Raw genomic sequence first — 23310 nt, 5'->3', positions numbered from 1 at the left:
GCAGTAATATTCTTGTTTGTGTCCTTGCCATTCAGCCATTCTTTTAACATTCAGTGAGTGATTCCAGTAAGGGACAGAATTACAACATGTATGCAAATAATGAAATCTGCAAAAGAACAGTCCCTTCTAAGGGATAAAAATCAAGCTTTGTGAGAGTTCAGAGAAGAAAGGGCTTCATAATGGAAAAATACATCAGAGTCCCAAAAGGAAAGTGATCACACAAAAAAACACAAGGATAATCTGAGGGCAGTTTAGCAAAGGGTCTACTTACAGGGGGGCGGTGGAGGGATGTCAGGAATGACTCAGTCACCCAAGGTTATTAATAGTAGAGCTGTTACCACCTCTAGGCCCAAAGAGTCAAGGAGAAAGAGTGGTTCTAAAACCCCTAAGAGATCTACGAGAGCACTACCTTATGAGGAGCAAGGAGCTTTAGTCAAGAGAGACAGCCAACCTATGCAGCTTCACAGGGAAGACACTGTGGGGGAAAGGGTCCTGATGTCACATCCTCCTGTCTGATTGCCTGCGGGGCCTCCCAGTGCCAGAACCCAAGTGGAAGCCAAGGATGGGAACCTGTTGACCTGTCCTGTACAGGTCAGCCTCCTGGGTGAGGGCAAGCTGGAGATGGTTGGAAAGCATTTGAGAAAGCAATGGGGGACAAGTTCTGCATCTTCATCATAGAATTTGGGTGTCCAGACTCTGTGGGAAGGATTTGGAAATAGTTTCATTTAAGCACCCTGGAGAGAGAAGCTGGATCTGACCATGAAGGACCTTAAATAATTTACAGAGTTCTCCCTTCAAAATAGGAAACCCAGCTCACTTAATTATTTTCATGCTCCATTTCACTTCTTTAAATTGCTGGTTTTTCAAAGCGATGCACTGTACAATGTGTCTGGCAGGCTACGCTATTTCTGTTTACTTACTTATATCACAACCATTCCTAAAATCTTCCCTCAGATAATGAACTTAATTTCAGAAAACCTCAGCTTGCTTCTCTGAGGGCACCACGTTTATGGCACAGGTAGCCCGTGGTGTGCAGGTTTTTACTGCAGGACCCTGGTGCTTCCTCCCACAGGCAGTTATGCATTTTCTCTGGCGTTCTCCATTTGAATCTCCCTCTCCTGTCTTTATTCTTCCATTTCAGTATCTGGCCTTTACCCATACCGACAGCACCGATCTTCCAATAAACCTAGGCACTGCGGTAGACACTACGGCACAGTGGTTGCTAGCCTGGAGTCATCGGGATAAGTTCAAAACCCAGCTCTGCCATGACCTGGGGAAGCCACTGAACCTCTTTTTTCATCTGTAAAATGAGGGTAGTAGTAACAATGCCTACTCACATGATTAAAGTGCTTAGCCTGGCACATAGGAAATGCTAAACAGTGTTTATTATTATTTGCGTTATTGCTGTTGTGATTTCCCTCACTGGCAGCCCCATGAGCCTGAGGATGATCCTGAGTATTGAGATGAGTTCAAATTTTTATAAGTCTCTCCTCGATCCTTTGCACTGTCCTAGAGATTTTATAAAAAACAAAACAAAACAAAAAAAACCCAAAAACAAAAACATAAACAAAAAAACACATACAAGTCATAACACATTCATCTCTTGCTCAAATACCTTCAGGTGTCCTCATCATCTATGGCATAAAGTTCAAAGTCCTCTAGGCACTCAAGGTCCCATATAATCTGCTCCCAACCAGTTTCTGCATTCTTATTAAACACATACATATCTGTCCAAATAGCCCACATACCATTCACATTCCACGTCAGGCTCGGGTGGGACGGGACGAGAGGACTTGAGTCTCTTCACCCATAACCTCCCCAAGTACTGCCACGTCCTCTCCCTTCCAACCCAACTGTGGCCCCCTACACAGATGCTCTATACTAGTGGTCCCCAATTCCGGGCCACGGACCAGTACTGGTCCATGGGCCATTTGGTACTGGTCTGCAGAGAAAGAATAAATAACTTACATTATTTCCGTTTTATTTATATTTAAGTCTGAATGATGTTTTATTTTTAAAAAATGACCAGATTCCCTCTGTTACATCTGTCTAAGACTCACACTTGACGCTTGTCTCGATCACGTGATACATTTATCCGTCCCACCCTAAAGGCCGGTCCGTGAAAATATTTCTGACATTAAACTGGTCCGTGGCTCAAAAAAGGTTGGGGACCACTGCTCTATACTCCTTCCAAAGTCACCTATCACAGCCCAGACTCAAAATCACCTCTTACATAGAATCTTCTCTAATTCTCCCTCTTGTTAATAATGTCTCCTTCCTCTCAGAGGCTATACCTTTCTTTTTCACTTCTTACTTCAGTTTACCTCGTACTGTAGTTTTTGTGCCTGCCCCCCTCACAGCTAGAGACTCTTGAGATGAAAGAAAAGGGAAAGCAGACAAAATTTCACGAGCACATACTCTATGCTGGGTACTACCCTGGGCCCTTGAGATATGTCAACTCCTCTAATATTCCTAAAATCTTTGAGGAAGTAGGTAGTATCACTTGCATTTTGGACATGAAAAAACAGATGCTCCAAAAGGGCAGGCAACTGTCCCAAAGTTACCCAACCAGGTAGTCGCAGAGGATGGATGGAAGCATGCCTTCAAGTTCCAGTTCTTTCTGTCTACCCCAAACCACCCCTGAAGGTGGAAACCACCTGGCTACATTCATCTTTGTGTCTCTCACCACCCCATGCATGATTACTTACTCACAGGAGCCTCTCAGAAGAGGTTGTCAAATTGAATTAAAATCAGCTTTTAGAGGAATATAAAAATTGCTTCTTGGCCTTTTGGCTAAGATCAAGTTGAGAGGGATACAAAAAATACCTGTAATCATAAATTAATGTTTATAACATCTTGGTGGAACAGAAGAGGAGTATCTCAAGAATTTCCGCTATATGGGAGACGAAGTTGAGTCTCGCAGTCTCAAAAGTTCCTTCCTTGCTTACGGCCTCAGTAAGAATCTAAAATGGTGAGAACTGGGCCCAGTTTCCTGGTTTGGGAACAACGATATTTTCTTCTATCTTTGCCTCCCTAGCTTCTAATATTTTTTTTCCCTATACTGAAATGAAATTGCTTTCATTTTCTTTTCAAATATTTCTTGGTAGCAAAAGCACAGTTTTGAAATGAATTGGGTAGTATTACAGTGCAGAACCTAAGCTAGTTTTCTATCGAAAAAAAATAGTGACCCTTCTTTAGGGACTCCAGAAATCCAATTTCTATACAGAGGTAACAGATAATTTTCTGTTGTGCTAATGGTTGGGTTTATATTACACTAAATTTCTTCAACATGTAGAAAATCACCTGGGATAGCCATTCCTACTGAGAGCTGCCTAAGCTCTCTCAATAAATCAGACATTAATTGGGTAGAGTATATTAAGTTCTGGTGCTTCAACATTGTCTATTATTTAATTTTGTGCTTCCTTTTACTAAAAGCGGACAGGCTAGGCAGAATAGAAAGTATCAAGTATCAGAAATGCTTGTACACAAAGTACAAGTATTGTTCCTCAAGGGTGTAAGGCTGGACCTCTCTACCAAAGGGTTTGGTTTGGATAGCACATCTTCATTAATACCAGATACTGGATTAAGAAGGGAACTGGGGTTTGTGAAAAATCATCAGCCATGAGGAAGATTTTAAAGGACTTTGAAAGATTTTTGTTCAATCCTCTACAAACTGCCCTTAAGAACTAAAATGATTCCATCCAAATGATTCAACATTTTAGCAGAAGACTAAATATTGGCTCTATTATATTAAATATTAAATATAATATCAGTATTTTTTTCTTCAGATTCCTGACTTGAGGTTTTAGATTTTTTTTTAAATTGTTTCTTAATTCTATTTTAGCTTCCAAATTTAATCTTACTTTATAATAGTCAAAGTTAGTCTGGTACCTACTAGAGTGTAAGGTCATATTTGTAATAAAGCTGAAGAGTAATTGTTTGTGTTCTCTGTATATTTTATAGCCTATTACGGCTACTTTTATTACTGCAAAAAAACATTATGCTTATTTTATAGTACTTGGAGCATGTTTTTTATTTTAAATTATTGCAGAGGTTTATAACTGTAGCATTGCCTTTGTGATATATGTATATTGTAATCTGCATGGGTTTATGGGAATCATATGAGTCCCTTTACAATGCAATCAGCTTAGAGAAATTACAGTTGTAATTTATAAAGGGACATTTGGGTTGAGGTCTAATTAACTTTGATTTTACAATTTAAAAATACAGGGTGGGGAAAAAGCAAGTTTACCGTTGTTCATGTGGAAAATAATACAACAATGAATAAAAAGTAATACAAGAATAAACTCTGTTTCATATACTAACAACTATAAACCTACTTTTGCCCTGCCCTGTATTATTGGTTAGGCCTCCTGTAAACATTTATTGAGCACTAATTTATTCTAGACACAGGTGCTAGGGACATACTAATGAAGAGTTAGATATGGCCCGTGCATTTGAAAAGCTCATAATCTAATGGTGACAACAGACATATAAATAAAGTTTTATTTTTTACATTAACCATTTATAAACTTAAACATTAATTCAATCATTATTTCATGAAAAGACTATGATCTGTTTTTTAAACTATTTCCTGTGAGATATTATTTCTAATTGTATATTGACTAAAAGTAGCAAGACTAAGAGCAGACGCTGGGTTCTTGACTGACTCCAAATTCTCAAACTATACTCACTGTTCTCTACCCTACTGACAGTCGTATTAACTGAAATAGTGGTCCCTAACCCTGTCCAAGCAACACAATCACCTGTGTATTTTTTAGAATGGATACTTATCAGGGGATCTACCAGAGATTCTAATTCAACACGATGTGACCACAAATTCAACTGCATCCTTTTTCTTTGTAGCTATCAGGCTTCTCAGTTGAAAACAACAGAAATCAACTCTGGCTAACAAACAGAAAAGGGATTTATTGGAACCATCTGAAGTAGCTTGCAGAATTGACAGCATGGTTGAAAAGCATGCATTTTGTGAAGAAAAAAATATGTAACTACTATTTCATGCAAAGTCTAAGCAGCAAAACAAAAATATTTGCAAACAGGAATTTAATTGCGAGACATGGTTACACAAAGATGGGAATGATGAGAAGTCTGATTTAAGACAGTGAGAGAGCTCAGGGATTATAACAACAGTAAGCCATTTGCCCCCCAGGGCTGGAGACAAAAGACTCAGATCCTGGGGACCTGGGCAAAGTTGGAATCCTGGCAGACTTGTCTGATAGGATCTAGAACCACAGAGAAAATGCATTTGCTTGCAGGGACTCTGTTGACGTCAGAGAGGGAGGAGGAGAAATACCCTGGTTTCTTCCTACCCTTTGATCTCCAGAGCCTCCAACTGGTCAAACCCAGCAGGTATCCAGCTGACTCAGGAGGCTGGCAGGAAGGGGGGGGGGGCTAATACTGCCCCCAGGCAATACTGAGCATGGTAGGGAAAGGGCAATGGATATAGGGGCAGAGAAGCCCACTACTGGACAATGTTTGCTTTCATCTAGGCTTTGCCATTGACTTGCTGGGAGAACTTAGATAAGTTCATTTTCCTTCTCAGACCTTACTTCCTTCATCTGTAAAATGGGAGTGTTAGACTATAGTTTCTAATGTCTTTATGATTCCTGGTATGTCCTTAAGTTGGCTCACCATTTTACCTTAGCAGTGCTTCTACGTTGGGAGATGATTCACATTCATAGTTACAGATAGAGACGTTTAAGATCTTTTCCTGCAACCTCACACTATTAAATCAGTGAAGTGATTTTGTTTTACTTTACAGAAATATAATGTGTAAAGAAATAATCAGTTAGGTGTAGTTTTGAAGATTCAGCCAAACAGTCCAGGATGCTAAGCTGCCTGCATTTGTTTGCCCACATTAGGAGGGGTCTCTTTTTCATTGAAAAAAATACCAATGTAACAGGAAGTTTTTAACAGGTGGTTGTGGGAGGCCTTTTTTCAAATAAGAAAAGACTGGTTCTTTCTAAGTCACTGTAAGTGAGTTGAAAAACCTGCTTCCTTCTCCTTCAACCAAAATACATGAGTCTCACCATGAGATGACAAATAAAGCTGTATAAGCACTTAGGGACAGTGTCAGGAGACACTGATTTTCAAAAGAACTTTGTCTTTGATGGTTGATTTATGTATAGTGGTTCAGCATCCTGCTTCAACCTAGGATGCAGAAAACTAGAAAGAGTGTCTCTCCTACTCTAACAATGAAAAACTCTAGATAAACAGCAAAATCACAAGTTTTCTTGAACCCATTAGAGAGCTGAGGTTGCAGGGCAACCAAGTGCCCTGAGATCTAAAAATGGACACTCTCTGCCCTCCAAGGAAGATAGAAAATGGAAGATTGTTTCACCTGTGATAAACAGGAGCTCCCGGCCCTGACCGGTTGGCTCAGTGGTAGAGCGTTGGCCTGGCGTGCAGAAGTCCCAGGTTCGATTCCCCGCCAGGGCATACAGGAGAAGTACTCATTTGCTTCTCCACCCCTCCCCCTCTCCTTCCTCTCTGTCTTTCTCTTCCCCTCCTGCAGCGAGGCTCCATTGGAGCAAAGATGGTCGGGCGCTGGGGATGGCTCCTTGGCCTCTGCCCCAGGCGCTAGAGTGGCTCTGGTTGCAACAGAGTGACGCCCAGAGGGGCAGAGCATCGCCCCCTGGTGGGCAGAGCGTCGCCCCCTGGCAGGCATGCCAGGTGGATCCCGGTTGGGCGCATGCAGGAGTCTGTCTGACTGTCTCTCCCCGTTTCCAGCTTCAGAAAAATACAAAACAAACAAACAAACAAACAAAAAACAGGAGCTCCCTACAAGCAGAAGAACCAGTGAGAGAGGATGGAGGAGAAGAAATATTTGGAGATAATAGGTGACATTTTAAAAAATAATAAAAGGTCCAGGAAGCTCAGAGAACCTCATGCAAGATTGAAACTAAAACTAAACAAAAGCAAAATAAATTCCTTTAAAAAAAAATCCCAGTGACAGAGGACAGTCTGACTTTGGGTGATGGGTATGCAACATAAGTGAACGACAAGATAACCTGGACTTGTTATCTTTGAATATATGTATCCTGATTTATTGATGTCGCCCCATTAAAAATAAAATTATTAAAAAAAATCCCACACCTAGAGACACATTATATTCAAAGTGCTAAGAAACAAATATAGGGGCAGGCAAAGAGTAGGTGTACAGTTGTAAGTATATGGAACAGAGTTTATTCTTATATTATTATTTATTAATTATTATTGTATTTATTTGTATTACACCTATAAACTTAACTTTTAACCACCCACATAAGGGGAAAATTTTGAAGGCAGGCTAAGAAAAAGACATACAGAGAAACAAAGATAAGAATTATAGCAACTTCTCATGAGAAAAATGTAAGCAACAACAGAGTGACATCTTTAAAATACTGAAATAAAAAGTATATATATTACTGTCAACTCAGAATTCTATACTGTAAGAAAATACCTTTCAAAAATGAAAGCAAAATACTTTTTATGAAATAGGCAAAAAAAAAAAAAATGAGAGAATTTCTATAGACCTGTGCTACAAAGAAATATTAAAAATTGTTTTTCAGCCAGGAGAAACCCAATACCAGACAGAAATTTGAGTCCACATCAAATGGTTCAGAGGTGCTGATGCTCTGGGGACACGTGGAGGAATAAACACAAATTCTCTCCCAAGGGATGTGCCTTCAACCTGCACTATGGCAGCCCTGCTACCTGCAATATAGCAGACCAAGTCACTTGAAAACTCTTCTGCCAGAAATACCTAGAAAGACTGGATTTAAAAAAAAACTTACATAAATGTGTGGCTGAGCATGCAAATAATTGAGGCAAATCCACAGCATTCAAAATTGAAGAAGAAACTAAGAACCAGGGCTATAAGCCACTGAGCCAATGCTGGGTCTGCCCTGGATTCCCAATAACATTGAAGCCTGGATTTTAACAGCCCGCCTTGAGATGGTCAAGTCAGGGAACTTATAATACAATTCCCATATGAAACTGGGAAACTTGAAGGGCTGCCAAACCATTCTCCATTAGCACAAGAAAAAATGTCTGTCTTGGGTTTTTTTTGTTTTGTTTTGTTTTGTTTTTCATTTTTCTGAAGCTGGAAACAGGGAGAGACAGTCAGACAGACTCCCGCATGCGCCCGACCGGGATCCACCCAGCACGCCCACCAGGGGCGACGCTCTGCCCACCAGGGGGCGATGCTCTGCCCCTCCGGGGCGTCGCCATGTTGCAACCAGAGCTACTCTAGCGCCTGAGGCAGCGGCCACAGAGCCATCCCCAGCGCCCGGGCCATCTTTGCTCCAATGGAGCCTTGGCTGCGGGAGGGGAAGAGAGAGACAGAGAGGAAAGCACGGCGGAGGGGTGGAGAAGCAAATGGGCGCTTCTCCTGTGTGCCCTGACCGGGAATCGAACCCGGGTCCTCCGCACGCTAGGCCGACGCTCTACCGCTGAGCCAACCGGCCAGGGCTGTCTTGGGTTTTGAGAGAAAGAAATAAAGTTTCTCTAGGGATTCATAACTTTGGACGTGTGTCTATGTTGACCAAATTATTACCAGAAGAATAGTGTATGTAGTCTAACCTTTGTGAACCAGGCAGAAGTAAATGTTCATCCTTTCTGGAGAGATGTGTCCTTAAACCAGCAAAGGATTCCACAGATAGAGCCCTTCTGAAAATGAGCTCACAATCCAGATCAATATATCACTTTTTCTCAAGTCACAGAAAAGAACTTGACCCTGTTGTCTATCCTATCCTAAGCTGGTCATTCTTGTTATGGACCTGCTGATCAGACACCATTTTCAAGTCCCATAACTATTATTCTTTCCCATCTTATAAAAGCGTTCCTTGAGGGCAAAGATTGTCTCATTGTCCTTTATACTATCCCATGGTATCTACTACCCTGTAGTTCTCAAATAATCAGATGAAAATCTAACTCCTTCATTTACCAGCTATGTACTCTTGAGAAAATTACACAACCTCTCTATTGCTCTGTTTTCTCATTTTCAAGGTCTGCAAAAGCAGCTTGAGTTCTCACATCTCACCACTCTGAACTCTCTTGCCTTCCTCTTCTATTTTAAAGACCCTTGTGATTGTACTGGGCCCATCCAGGATAACTTCCCCATTTTAAGGTCAGCTGACTAGCAACCTTAATAACATCTGCAATGCTAATTCCCCTTTGTCATACATTATACACTGACAGGTGCTGGAGATTAGAACATGGACATATTGGAGGAGCCATTATTCTGCCCACCACATTGGCAGTAGCGCATTTGAAGAAACAAGAATGAACACTCATTATATAGTACTTGCCATGTATCAGCAGTTTACATTTATTAATTAATTTATTTCTCACAACAATCCTATTAAGTGGCTACTATATTTTTTCCCACTTTTCAGATGAGAAAACTGAGCACCATGAGCCAAGGAATATAAGCGGCCCCCAGAAGCTGGAAAAAGCAAAGAAATGGATTTCCCCCTCAAGCCTTCAGATGAGAACACAGCCCTGCTGACACTGATCATAGCCCAGTGAGACTTCTGACCTACTGAAATGTCAGGGAACAAATCTGTATTGTTTAAGCCACTAAGTTTATAATGTGTTATAATGGCAATTGAAAACTATCAATAATATAGCCAGTTATAAAATTCTTAGTCAAAACAAATATGTTTATTAATAGGTTCACATGGGCCTTCTCTCTGCTAAGTAGAAACACTCATATCCAGCATTTCAGAAAACCCTCCATACCCAAACAGGTAACCTTGAAAATCAGTTTCCTCTTAGATGAAGGAGAAGTAAGATCTCCCAGCAATTTAAAGACTATAACAAGCATTTCCAACCCCAACTGATATTCTAGCAAATTACTTGTGCTGACTAGATGTAGCTATAAATCAATCAAAAACAAGAGCCAAAGGAATGCATACCTATGAGTTGTGATATGAAACAAAGCATCTTTGTTGCCAATATTTCGTACCAGCAGAATCTTCTGGGTGGCGTATTTGACAGGACAGGTGGAAAAATTCAGCTTGTCGGGAAAATCTAGGATGGCTCGTGCACCTCTGGCTTTGATGGGTACAATAAACTTTTCTCTTTCAGTAACACAGGTCAACATATGGGCATAATCCTACAGGAGAAAGTACAATTATTATTTGTGAAGACACCAACATGACCAAGATAACTGGGCAAGAAATATGGCTGTGTTCCAGGCATCTAGCAAAAAAATAAAAATAATAATACATTCTATGAGACTTTCTCAAGGCAAGTATAGTTGTACTTTCAGTGACATATTCTTTTCTGACACACAGAGAGACAGCAGTTCAAGTGTTAAAACCTACAAGCTGACAGAAAGCTTGTGTTGCACGCGCTTCCCAGATACTAGGGAGGTGGGACGGGGGATGGTTGAGGCACAGTTCTGTTTAGATGAGAGGAGGGTCACACCGTTCCCTCACATGCTCCTTCTAGCCATGCCTATTTATCCTTCAAGAACATGTATTAGCTTGATGGTTTCAATTAATGATCTCTCTCTGCCCATACCCTTTACAATATGACTTTCACTCCTCCATCATGAGTGGAGACTATTTCTCCACCCCTTGCTTTGACCAATGGAATGTGGTAGAAGTTATGCTATGCCAGTTCCAAGCTGAAGCCTCAAGAACCTTTGGGCATTTCTAGTCTTGCTCTTGGAACCCTCCACTGCCATGTGAGCAAGCCCCCTCTAGCCTCCTGCAGGATGACAGCCTGATGTCCCAGCCACGGCCACACTAGACCTGCCTTTGGCCCTAGACATGTGAGAGAGCCTGACCAGAATAAGCAAAGTTATCTGCCCAATGCATGAACCACTAGTCAAGCTAGTCAAGGCCAGCTGAACCACTGTCTTGTAAGTAATAATAAACGTTTGTTATTTTAAGCCATTGAATTTTGGGGTGGCCTGTTACTCTACAATGATTGCTAATTGATATATAACCCAGTTTAAACCTTACCTCTGTGCAAAACCATTACTGATCATTCCAAAAAAATGCTGAGGTCCTGGGCATGTATTGTCCCCAGCCTTGAGTCTAACTGCGACAGAAATGCTGAATTAAGTCCCATTATATAATCTCATTAGGTAGAAAAACAGAACTCTCTGCAGCAAAGAAGTTAAGAGTAAACCCTCAACAACAAGCAAAACTAAATGTGAATGGAAAGTGCTAACAGTCTCCTCAAGAATAGGCCACTTCCGAAGGACCTGGTTATCTAAACCAGGTTTCATTCTCCTTCACTTTAGCTTTTCCCCTCTTTTTGGTGTGTGTTTTAGCTGCAAGCAATCTTCTTAAATGTAAAGTCCACTAAGAACTTAAGTTTCCTTTTGGTAATCATATAGAAAATGATACTTGGTGAAGGTTTAAAAAAAAACTTTGGGTTAGGCACAGAGTAGGAACGGGAAAGTCTAGCATATAGATTGACATATAAACCTGGCCACACACTCAATTTCATGAAGCCCACAGGACAAGTAAAATGCAATGATATCCCAGTTAGTTTACTCATTCAACCATTTTATTAAGTGTTCAGGTGCCAGGCACTGAGCTAGGTCTTGGGATACAACTGAGTAGGACACACAGAGGGGGATCACTTTGAGCTTATATAATAATGGAGGAGACAATGAACAGGTAAATAAAGCATATCTAATATATAATATATATACAAATAAAGATTAAAATAAAACAGCCACACTCCCATGAAGAGCCCTTACACCTGCAATCTCTCTGCCTCCCTAACTCTAAAGCCATACCCAGCTGTCCAGCCAGCACCTTGTTGAACACAAACTTACCATGTCCCAAAGCAAAGCCCCTGATTAATTCCACTGCCTGCAATTGTATATGAAGATGGCCCGCCAAGGGGAAGGAGTGGGGGATGGAATCCAGCCCCCTCTGCTGGCTCCAGCTGGCTCCTCCCCAAGAGGGAGCCTTTTTCTCATGCCCACAGAGGCTCCTCAGTGCCAGCTGAGGGCCTGCTCATGACCCTCCCTCCAACTAAATCTCTTCTCTCCCTGCCTGCCTGTCTCAGTACGGTCATCTCTGTCTTCCCACTGACCTGAGTTTAAAACCCTGAAATGAGGCATCCTTGATTGCTCTATTTCTCTGTTTCTATTCTCTATTTACTGTTTCTCAGTAAATCCTGTAGGACCAACCTCCAACATATACCCAGGCCACAGTCGCTCCTCCTCACCTCCACCCTGCCCCCTGGCCCTAGCCACTTCGATCTTTCCTTGGCTAACTGGACTTTCTATGTCAACACTCAACTTCTCTAAAGTCTATGTTCCACTCAAGGGCCTGAGAAATTAGTTAAAATGGAAGTCAGCTCAGGTTGCTCGTCTGTTCAAAAGCTCCCACGCTGAGAGGGTTAGTGAGCACTGCAGCCTGGCCCCTGCCATTTCTCTGCCGTATCTCCTCCTGTCCTCCTCGCTCGCTCTGCTCCAGCCCAGCTACAGGCGTCCTTGCTACTCCTCCTTCAGAGGCTTCGGACACAATGTTCTTTCTGTCTAGAATAGAACGTGCTTCTCTATAGCTGGTCACATAGGCTGCTCCCTCACCCCCTTCAGGACTTTGCACAATGGTCCACTTTCCGAGGCCTCCCCTGACTGCTCTATTTTAAACTTAACTGTCCTTCTCCTGTCCTATCACACCCTAGCCTTTCTTAGTTTTCCCAAAGCCATCTAACATATTATATATTTGACCTACATATCGACTGAGTCTATGGTACATCTTCCCCTACTATCTGTGTGTCAACAGGGATTCTGCTCATCGTATTGACCTCATATCCCCAGTGCATAGAACAGGGCCTAGTGCTTAGCAAACAAACATTCAACAAATATTTGCTGAAGGCAGGAAAATGAGTATAATGTTCAGTGAGGAAAAAAATAAAGCATGGTAAGGGGAAAGAGAGTGAGTGGAGTGCTCGTTATGTAAGGGTGGTCTGGAAAAGCCTCCACGGGGAGGTGACATGTCAGCAGAAGTAAAGCCATGTGGATGAATGGCAATCTGGGTGAAATGTGACTCAGGGCCTGTGGCCCGAGGGGAACAAGGTAAGGAGAAGTTAGGGACATCGCAGGCAGGTTGTGGAAGGGGCCAGATCAGGCAGGATCTGGAAAGCCACTGTTAGGACATGAGGATGGCCAAAATCATTAACAGTGCTCAAGGCTGATCATTATGTACTTCATTTATGCTTTAGAAAAATCACTAACTTCTATGGAAAAAGGGAGGCCAGTAAGCCATTCAGATAGTCCAGACAAGGGGGGACATTGGCCAGACTAGAGTTTGGCAAGTAGTAAATACCCAATAAATGTTAGCTGTCGTTATTAAAATGTTGTAATATAGGGCATACAGAAAAAACTCAACTTGTGTTTATTACTGGTGTTATTATAACCCTCGTAATTATTATAATAATAATATAAGTTCAGAAAACAACAAGGGCTTTGGAAGAAATAAAACATGGTAAAGTGATAACGTGGAAAGGGACTGATTTGGGCTGGAACAACCAAGGAGGCCTCCCTGAGGAGGTGATCCTTGGATAAAGATCTGAAGAGCAAAAGGAACTAGTCAGGCAGTATCTAGGAATGGTACGTCCCTAACAAGTGGAACTGCAAACATAAAGGCCCTGAGGTTATGGGCAGTATTCATAAAATTTATTAAAATTGAGTTGTTGCAATTATAACTCTTCAATTGATTCTGGTTTCTAGATGGTAATGCCGGGGTGGAAAATTATGTTATTTAGACATACCGAAGTACGAAATATGCTAAGCATACTTGATCTTAGAAAACCCCACAGAATTTAACAGTGAAACAGTTTAGTCTGATTACATCAGAATCCTAAAGAGGTAAGTGCTGGTTTCATTTTTTCTTAGATCAAACCTAGCAAGCAAGGGATGTTGAGAATTAAGAACTGGAAAGCTCCGGTGCATGTGGAAACAATGTTAACTGAGGCCTTGAGAGAAAGAATGAAAGACATTGCTGAATCCAGGATGAGAGTAACCGTCCTATCCAAGGTAACCGTCCTATCATTCTATATGTATATATTGTCTGTCTGATTCTCTAAGAAACTGAACACAACTGAAAATAGTATAGGAAGCTAATTGAAATATTCACAGGGATGTTTTCAAACCTTTCCAAATTTCCAGATGAGGAAGATTTGAAGTTGGCGGGAATTGTACAGGGGCGGGCAAAAGTGGGTTTGAATTCAACCACTTCAGGGGGCAGTGGGACTAACCCGAGCAGGTCACTGAAATTCAGGTTTGTTTACTGATTTTCAAAGGGTACAAGAACATGTAAATAATGAAGGCTGGCAATTTGAGCACCTACAAGATCGCACCTAAGTGCACTGTGCCACTGTGATATTCTTTTGAGGTAATAAAGCTATTGGAATAATCGTAACCTGCATGTCTTTTTCCATACGAACAACTGGAAACCTACTTCTGCCCACTGCTGTGTATTTCTTTCATAATCAATTCACACACTCATAAAAGATTATGAAGAAATTCTTTAAACGACTCCTTAAAAATATATTCCAATCTCTGGAGTTCTATATTAAATATGACTATATTAAGACTGTGAAATATACAATTATATCATGCTCTACTGGCCTAAGATCAATGCCGACGCGATGACTGGGCAGGCTCTGCTGGCCAGCAAGCTAAGCGGTTACTTCAGTTGGTGCACTGCCTCCTGCAGAACCTAGATGTAGAGCGATCAGGCCATCATTCAGAGTCAAAATATTCATTCTGAGTTCTGTCCCCTCTACTCTGAGAGACTTAGCCATAAATACTTTATATCTTAAAATGTTATCCTGTGTAACAACGCTTTCCAGATGAAACTTCCAATCCATTTTTTTTGCCTGTTAGCCTTCCTTCCAACATGCCTTTCCTCCTAACTTTATAAAACCAGCGGTAGAATAGGAAAATGGCAGACCTGGCTTTCCAAAATATGAAAAGAATAAATCTTGATTTTATATTAGCTCCGTGATCGAAAGCAAACATGGCAATAATTCTGACCTTTAAATTATCTGGCAAAGGAAAATGATGTCTTCTGCAGCAAATGCCTCTTAAGGTGTTCAAGGGTGGCAGGCTGGTGTGGTTGAGCCCATACACCCTCTTTCTGCCTTTTCTCCACTCCTAACCTTGACGGGGGAATGCCTAACACAGAGTAAAACCAGATCTGATTAGAACTCAGTGGATCTGACACTTGGTGTCCCTGGAAAATGCTATAAATTTCCTACCCAGTTAAAAGTATTATATAATACCTCAATCTGAAATTCACCCCTCAGAAGGGAAGAATCAGCTAAGTTCTCATCAGTTTAAAAATGAGACTGTATGAGGATGTCATGTACAACAGAGGAAGAGAGTCAATGATATGATAATTATAGTGACAGTTACTAGATTTATTGAAGTGGTCACTTTGGAAGGGATATAATTATTGAATCACTATGTTGTACGTCTGAAACTAACAGAACATTGTATATCAGCTATAGTTGAAAATAAATTAATTTTTTTAAACACTGAGACTGATCAGGAATCGTGGGCCTTAATCCTCTATTGTTTTGACACTTCATATGACGAGGGGTTCTCAGCTTCGTAGCAGCATCTACAATTCTCTGTCTGTGACCTTTAGCTTGAAAAAAGACTTGGGACTTCCAAATGTACTTTTATCCTTACTACATACAATGATAATGTGGATATTTCATGATTCATGCATAAATAATCCATTTCAGGTAGTTAATTTTCTCTTTACCTTTTTTTGCCTTCTGAGTTAAACCAATCTACCTGTAAACCTACCAATCTACATGTATCCATACCCTTACACTCTGCCTTCACTCCTGTTCCCATCTAAGACCAGCCTCTGTCCTTGTTTATTGCAGCTCAGTCCTTCTCGCTGACTCCAGGCTTTCCTGAAGCATCAATTTTCTTTCTTCTGAACATTCACACATCAGCTTATAACCATGCTTGAATAGCCTCATCTTAAATAACCTACCCTTGACCCCAACCTCTACCTCCAGCTTCTGCCCATTTTTCCAATTACTCTTTAAAGCAAAACTTCTCAGAGGCACTACTTTATGCTCAATACGACCACCTCCTCACTGTCTAATCTCTCTTCAACCCGCCCCACCAGGCTTTATACCCAACATTCCACAGAAACTCTTCTTGCCAAGGTCACTAGAGACCTGGCCAAATCCAATGGCTCATTCCACATCTCTATTTTATTCACATTTCCATAGCTTTAGACACACTTGATCTCTCCCTCCTTTTTGAAATACTTTATCCATTTGGATTCCAGAGCACTGGAATCTCAGTGTTCTTCTCTGTTGGTATCTCTTCCTTTTCCCAACATCTTCTTTACCTATACTCACTCTCAACACCATCTCTACCCCTTGGTGAAAAGTAACCATCTTTATACTTATGATTTTCAAATATTTTTCTCTAGCCCCAACATCTCCCTTTTACCACAGATAATGGTATCCAACTGTTTACTTAGCTGTCTAAAGGGAAGTTCAAACTTCACACATAAAAAGCACAGCTCCTGATTCCCTACCTACCCCGACCAGCTTCACACACCTGCTTTTCTTCCACTGTTCCTACCTGAGTAAACAGAGCCACCATTTGATCAGTTGCTGGCCTTTATCCAATCCATCAGCCAATCCTGATAGCTCTACCATAATATATATATATCCTTAATCCACCCACTTTTCATCACCTTCATTGTTACCAACCTAGTCCAAATCATCCTCATCTGTTGCCCAACTATTACAATAAGCTCTTGTCCCTGTTTGATTCTGCTACATATAACAGGGAACAGAACAAATAACAGCAACTTAAACCAGATAGACAGACTTTTATTTCTCTCTCATAAAGAAGTCCAGAGGTAGGTGGGCCAACTTGGTATGGAGGGTTCACAGTGTTATCAGAGACCTAAATTCCTAAATTCCTGCTCTATCACCCTAGGACACAGCATCCACCTTCAATGTCACCTGCTGGGATGCTCGCTGTCACTCAGCCCAGCTGCAGGCCAGACAGAGATGGCAGAAGGGCAAAGCAGGGCAGCTCCTGCTGTGTCCGCTCTCGGCAGGTACAGGCCTTAAAAGTCCTGCTCAGATCTCACTGGCCAACACTTAGACACACACAGCAGCAAAAGGGTGGGGGGAGGAAATGCCATCATTTATTTTAAGCAGAAATGAAGCCAATTAAAATATGTGATTCTCTTGTCAGTGAGGAGAGAGGAAATGGATGTCAAGGGCTAGCCTAGCCTATCTCTCACACTCCCTTCTGTCTATTCTCTATGCAGCAACCAGAGGGATCCCAAAATGGAAGTCAGACACGTTATTCCTAATCAAAACGCACCATGGTAGAGGGACAGGATCAAGTATTTAGTCTATCATTCCTGTATGAGCTTTATCTCAGAATCTTCATTGGATCACTATAAAAACAAAACAAAATGTAACAGACATTTTGTTCCTCTTGTTGTGATGCAATAGGAAGTACCACATCGCCTAAGAATTCTTACCAAAAGAATAAATAAAAATCTAATATGTATCTAATCAAGCTTCTAGACCTAACTACCAGTTTATAGAGAACAGAGGGCCATTCTATAGAACCTGACAGGGATGCAATCAGCACCTTGTTTGGACCCAGATCTAAGCAAACCAACCAAAAGAAAGTTTATATATATAATTTTTATACCTCACTGGGGAGATCTAAATACTGACTGGATGTTTGATGATATTAAGGAGCTATTGTTTTTACGTGTGATAATGGTATTGTGGCTATGTTAACTTTTGAAAGGTCCTGATCCTCTAGAAACAGAGAATGAAGTATTTACAGATGAAATAATATGACGTGTGGGACTTACTTTAAAATCCTCCGAGGCAGGGAACAGGACAGATGAAATAAGACTGGTGATGCACTGATAACCTGAAGATCTGGGTTGGCAGTTCACTATGTTGTTCTCACTACTTTCACATATGAGTGAAAGCTTCCATAATAAAAATATTTTTAATATCTTAAAATGGCTTCCTATCTTACTTTGCATGATTTCAAAAACCCCCACTCTGCAACCTTGTCTCCTACTACCTTTCCAGCAGCATCCTCTGCTCCAGCCACACTGGCCTCCGTGCAATTCCCTGAACTTGTTACCAAGCACATGCCGGTCGCAGGGCCTTTGGACTTGCCGTTCCCACTCCCAGACAAGTGTCTTCCTTTAGATATTTGCATGGCTTACTGTAGTTCTCTGCTCAATGGTTACCTCACAGAGATGTCTTCCCTGATCCTCCTATTGAAAGGAAACAGGACCCTCTCATCTCTCTCTATTCTCTCTATCAGGTCAATAGCTGACATTAAATTACAGATTTGTTTGTTTATTCATTGTGCAACATAAGCTCCAAGAAGGCCAAAACTTGTTCTGTTCTCCCCTGGATCCCAGCTCATAGAACTGAGCCTGGTACAGAGTGAGTGAAAGAATATCATTCATTTTTAATATCTTAATTTGGGTACTAAAGTATGAAGAGTTCTTCATAGCCTGACCTGTGCTGGTGCAGGGGATAGAGCATCGACCTGGAATGTGAGGTCGCGGGTTTAAAACCCTGGGCTTGCCCAGTTAAAGCACATAAGAGAAGCAACTATGACCTGATGCTTCCCACCCCCTACCCCTGCCTTTCTCTCTCTCTCCTCTCTCTGAAATCAATAAATGAAATCTTTAAAAAAAAAAAAAAAAAAAGATTCTTCATAAAGAAAATTTCCAACATCATCATATGAGCCTTATTATAAAATGCTATTGCTTAAGTTCTGAAAACTAAAAGGTAGTGATGTGACTCAAGATGACATGAAACAAAATGGTGAGAAGCACTCTTCTTAGACAAGACTCTTAGACAGCTTCCTCCTGGTTAAAATGACAAGAAAATTAACATCTAATACATCCATGGTACAAAAAGATATCTGGGCCCTTTTTATAAGCTTTTGCTTTTATCTTCTGTAGGCCACTCTCGAGTTGAAAAAACTTCTTTATATTTTCTTAATATTAACTTTTACTTACTTACGTCACTTGACACATATTTACAGCACACATCCTATGTGTCAGGCACTATTCTAGGCACTGGGGTGACAGGGGTGACCCAGACAGAACATAAGCTCCAAGAAGGCCAAAACTTGTTCTGGCAGGAAGAAAACAAAATCTGACAAAAGCCTAACATTTTTCATACTCTTTTTAATAGTAAAGATACAAATTTAAGAGGTCAAGGAAAATGCTTGGCTTCCGAATTTTATAGTGTTATGACAATGTTAACTATTATATTTCTACCATACATGATATGTACACTAGGATTATTAGATTAATAATATATCCACTCATTTTTAAAGTCTGTGTGAGAAGAGATAAGGAAAGCCAAAATAACTTTGCTGCATCTGTTATCTGAGTATTTGGCATTCCTAACAAGTTAAAGCCCCAGGAAGCCAGATTAATAGATGGCAGGGGGAAAATGTGAATTGTATTATCATCTTCGACATGCTAATATGCATGGATGCTGAAAATCCCATTGAAAGGGGACTGGTTTATTAAGCTGTGGCATGCTGCAATTTACATATCTCACCCTCCAGATGTGAGAAGGGCAGATGAGACTAGAGTGTATTCAGATCAGCAGGAGATAAGGAGGGAAAATGCATATATACACTGGCTATCAATTTAGCCAGCTGAAGAAACAGTGCTACTCTAAAAAGACTGGATTTTATTTTTCCTAAAAATAAACCTGGCTCTAGTTAGTCCCCTGCAACATTCTGGAGAGGCACTAAAGCCAGCACGACTGACCCTGTTGCCTTTCCAACGATAAGAAGTTCCAACGCACATGCCCAGAGACTGGGAAAACTACTGATGGTGGGGCCCTGCTGATGGTGCCAGTGTAACAGGATCTTTGCAGAAACAGGGAACCAAAGCTGGCAGCAAGAGCTTCCTCAAATACACACCATCAGTCTTAGTCAGCAGAAGGAGACCACTCTGTCCTTAGAAAAACAAACTCTGTAAATCATATTACAGCTTAGAGCGCAAATCCAAAACAAAATCTTAATGTATCCAAAATTGGGTAATTAAATTTCTCACAGGGGGCCATTATTCTCACTTTAGGCCTCTGCATAAACTCATGTAGCCTTTGACAACTTTCAAATACTTAGAAGAAAAAACAGTAAAACAACATTTAAATTTTAATTAGGGGTTTCTCAACAGACATGCAATGTTGGTGAAATGGAATGGTAACAGGGAACAAAAAAGCTAGGAGTAAGATAAGCAGCCACAAAATATCACCAAGTCATAATCCTCGATGGGAATGTTACCATTTCATATTTATAAAGTACATACAAACATACCTAAAATACATTTCAAATATTTATTTGCTGTATAGGTAAGCAATAATAAAAATAGAAACCCTCTCTTTTTTTTAAGCTTTGGATTAGGGAAAACTTAAAACATACATAAAGAAACAGAATAGTACAACAGGCCCCAAGTCTCCATCTCTCAGGCTCAACAATTATTAATATTCTTTCATTCTGGCTTTGTCTATACCTCAATCCATTTCCCCTTCTATTATTATTATATTTCTATGATTTTTAAGGTAAAATTTTGATTTATTGTAAAGCATAGCTATTAAACATACAGTTTTGACAAGTGAATTCATCCACCTAACCCACACCTATCACAATACAGAACAGTCCACCTCCTCAGAAAGTTCCATGTGTCCTTTTCTCAGCCAGACTACCTACAGGAAGAACAATACCTATCCAGCTGAAGACATATTCTCTCCAACACAGAAAAGAATTAAGGTGAGCCAAATCCTCAAATCCAGCAAGCTTTAGATGTCAAGCTGCACAAAGTCTTATAATCAGTTTCCTACAGAAATGTCGGTGTGGGAATCTGACACCCAAACCAAACCCAGGTGCTGCTCTCTTCTCAGTTAGTATCCAGACAGAGAGCCTCAAGAGAAAACAAGGACTTCAATAACATATAACAAAAAGCCTTACTTTGGAGCTATTCATCTTTTCATTTATTTCACCAGTGCCCCAAACAATATGACAGGTCCATAAACAACCCAAAAAATAAATAGTAATATTACAAATTGGCAAAATAATAACTGCAGTGTTATGATGATAATGGAATTTCTAACCACTTGCTACAGTGATACATACTTGGCAGACCACATTAAATTCTCTATCCCTGCTCCCCAGAAAAGTGGCAGCAACAGCAATAGCAGAAGGAATACCGGTAATGACACTGACAGCAGCTAATAAGTATTAGTGATGGAGAAGCAGAGGTTCAAAGCTAGTTCTCTCGGTCTCCATTACACTCTTTTGACTCTAACCATAATGGCACAATACAGGTCAGCACACACTCTATTCACATTATATACAACTTGACATTTGTTATGGCTATTTAAGCATTGCTTTTTGTCCTCACTGCTTTAATCATGTAAGTAAAACTCCTTTCCTCCTCCCCACAAGCCCCTACTCTGGCCCATATAGAGGAAAACAACCCAGTTTTGTGTTCTTGGAGAAGGGTGGGGAAGAAAGCCTCCTTCCTCAGTCCCTCTTAGGTGGTCCTTCCTCCTGGGAGGAACTAGAGTATCTACATGTGAGGAAAGCCTGAAAACGGGCTAGATTCCCCCAGCGGCAGTGGTGCTAAGGGCAAATGGCCCCAAAGGCAAGGGAAGTAAAGGCAAAGATAAGTGAATGGGACTACATCAGACTAAAAAGCTTTTGTACAGCAAAAATAAATAGACAGCCAACTAAATGGAAGATGATATTTTCAAACAACAGTTCAGATAAGGGCCTAATATCCAAAATATACCAAGAACTCATAAAACTCAACAACAAACAAACAATCCAATAAAAAAAAATGGGAAGAGGACATGAACAGACACTTCTCCCACGAAGAAATACAAACGGCCAACAGATATATGAAAAGATGCTCATCTTCATTAGCTGTTAGAGAAATGCAAATCAAAACTACAATGAGATACCACCTCAAACCTGTCAGATTAGCTATCATCAACAAGACAGGTAATAACAAGTGTTGGAGAGGTTGTGGAGAAAAAGGAATCCTCATCCACTGTTGGTGGGAATGTAAGGTAGTACAATCACTATGGAAGAAAGTATGGTGGTTCCTCAAAAAATTAAAAATAGAACTACCATATGACCCAGAAATCCCTCTACTGGGTATATACCCCCAAGACTCAAACACACTGGTATGTAAAGACACATGCAGCCCCATGTTCATTGCAGCATTGTTCACAGTGGCCAAGACATGGAAACAACCAAAAAGCCTTTTAATAGAGGATTGGATAAAGAAGATGTGGTACATATATACTATAGAATACTACTCAGCCATAAGAAATGATGACATCAGATCATTTACAACAATATGGATGGACCAATATATAACATTATACTGAGTGAAATAAGTAAATCAGAAAAAACTAAGAACTATATGATTCCATACATAGGTGGGACATAAAAATGAGACTCAGGGACATGGACAAGAATGTGGTAGTTACGGGGGGGGGGGGGGACAGAGAGGGAGGGGGCAGGGGGAGGGGAGGGGCACAAAGAAAACCAGATAGAAGGTGACAGAAGACAGTTTGACTTTGGGTGATGGGTATGCAACATAATCAAATGTCAAAATAACCTGGAAATGTTTTCTCTGAACATATGTACCCTGATTGATTTATGTCACCCCATTAAAATAAATAATAAAATAAAAAATAAAAATAATGCCATAACCACCACCACCACCACCAGCACCAAGAACCTCAACAACATGATTATCACCACTAAGCCAATCCCACTACCACCAACGCCATAATCGACACAGCTAATACCACCACTAACAATACCTCTACCCACACCAGCAGTACCAGAACCAACACCACCACTCCCATCAATGTTCAGCACTGCAAACTGCTAGGGAAAGCATTCATCCACTGCCTTGCCAGCACTGCCGTTACCTTGTTCTCCTCTGGAGTGAAGAGGACTCGGAATATGGATGGCACTCCTGGAGCTACTTTGTGGCCAATATCTTTGGGGCTGATTACTTTAAAGTAAGGTGAACTTTCCTCAACAACTTTCACCATCCTTGGAATCTGCAGAAAAAACATACAGTGAGGCCGCTGTGCGTGTGAAGATGCAGAAGGAAAAGCACAGGCTTGGTAGGGAAACCTGACATCTCCATCTACTTACTTATGGCCATGTACCCCCTGGTCAGATCTGAACTTCAGTTTCAACCATAAAAGGAGATGACAGTACCTACCTGTGTCCCAGTG

The 23310-nt window shown here is 40.8% G+C and overlaps 1 protein-coding gene across 2 annotated transcripts in view; it reads right to left on the bottom strand.

Annotated features, from left to right (window-relative positions):
- Positions 1–23310, bottom strand: part of HYDIN (HYDIN axonemal central pair apparatus protein) — a 365754-nt gene that overhangs the window by 284494 nt on the left and 57950 nt on the right. For both annotated transcript variants that reach the window (XM_066243172.1, XM_066243173.1), the window contains exons 5-6: positions 22996–23130; positions 9921–10120 (exon numbers count right to left, since the gene is read on the bottom strand). In XM_066243172.1, the coding sequence (XP_066099269.1) occupies positions 9921–10120; positions 22996–23130 (335 nt within the window). The remainder of the gene's footprint in view (positions 1–9920; positions 10121–22995; positions 23131–23310) is intronic.

This window comes from Saccopteryx bilineata, chromosome 9 (genome assembly GCF_036850765.1).
Source record: "Saccopteryx bilineata isolate mSacBil1 chromosome 9, mSacBil1_pri_phased_curated, whole genome shotgun sequence".
Classification (NCBI taxonomy): Eukaryota; Metazoa; Chordata; class Mammalia; order Chiroptera; family Emballonuridae; genus Saccopteryx; species Saccopteryx bilineata.
This window is presented reverse-complemented; position numbering and strand designations above follow the sequence as displayed.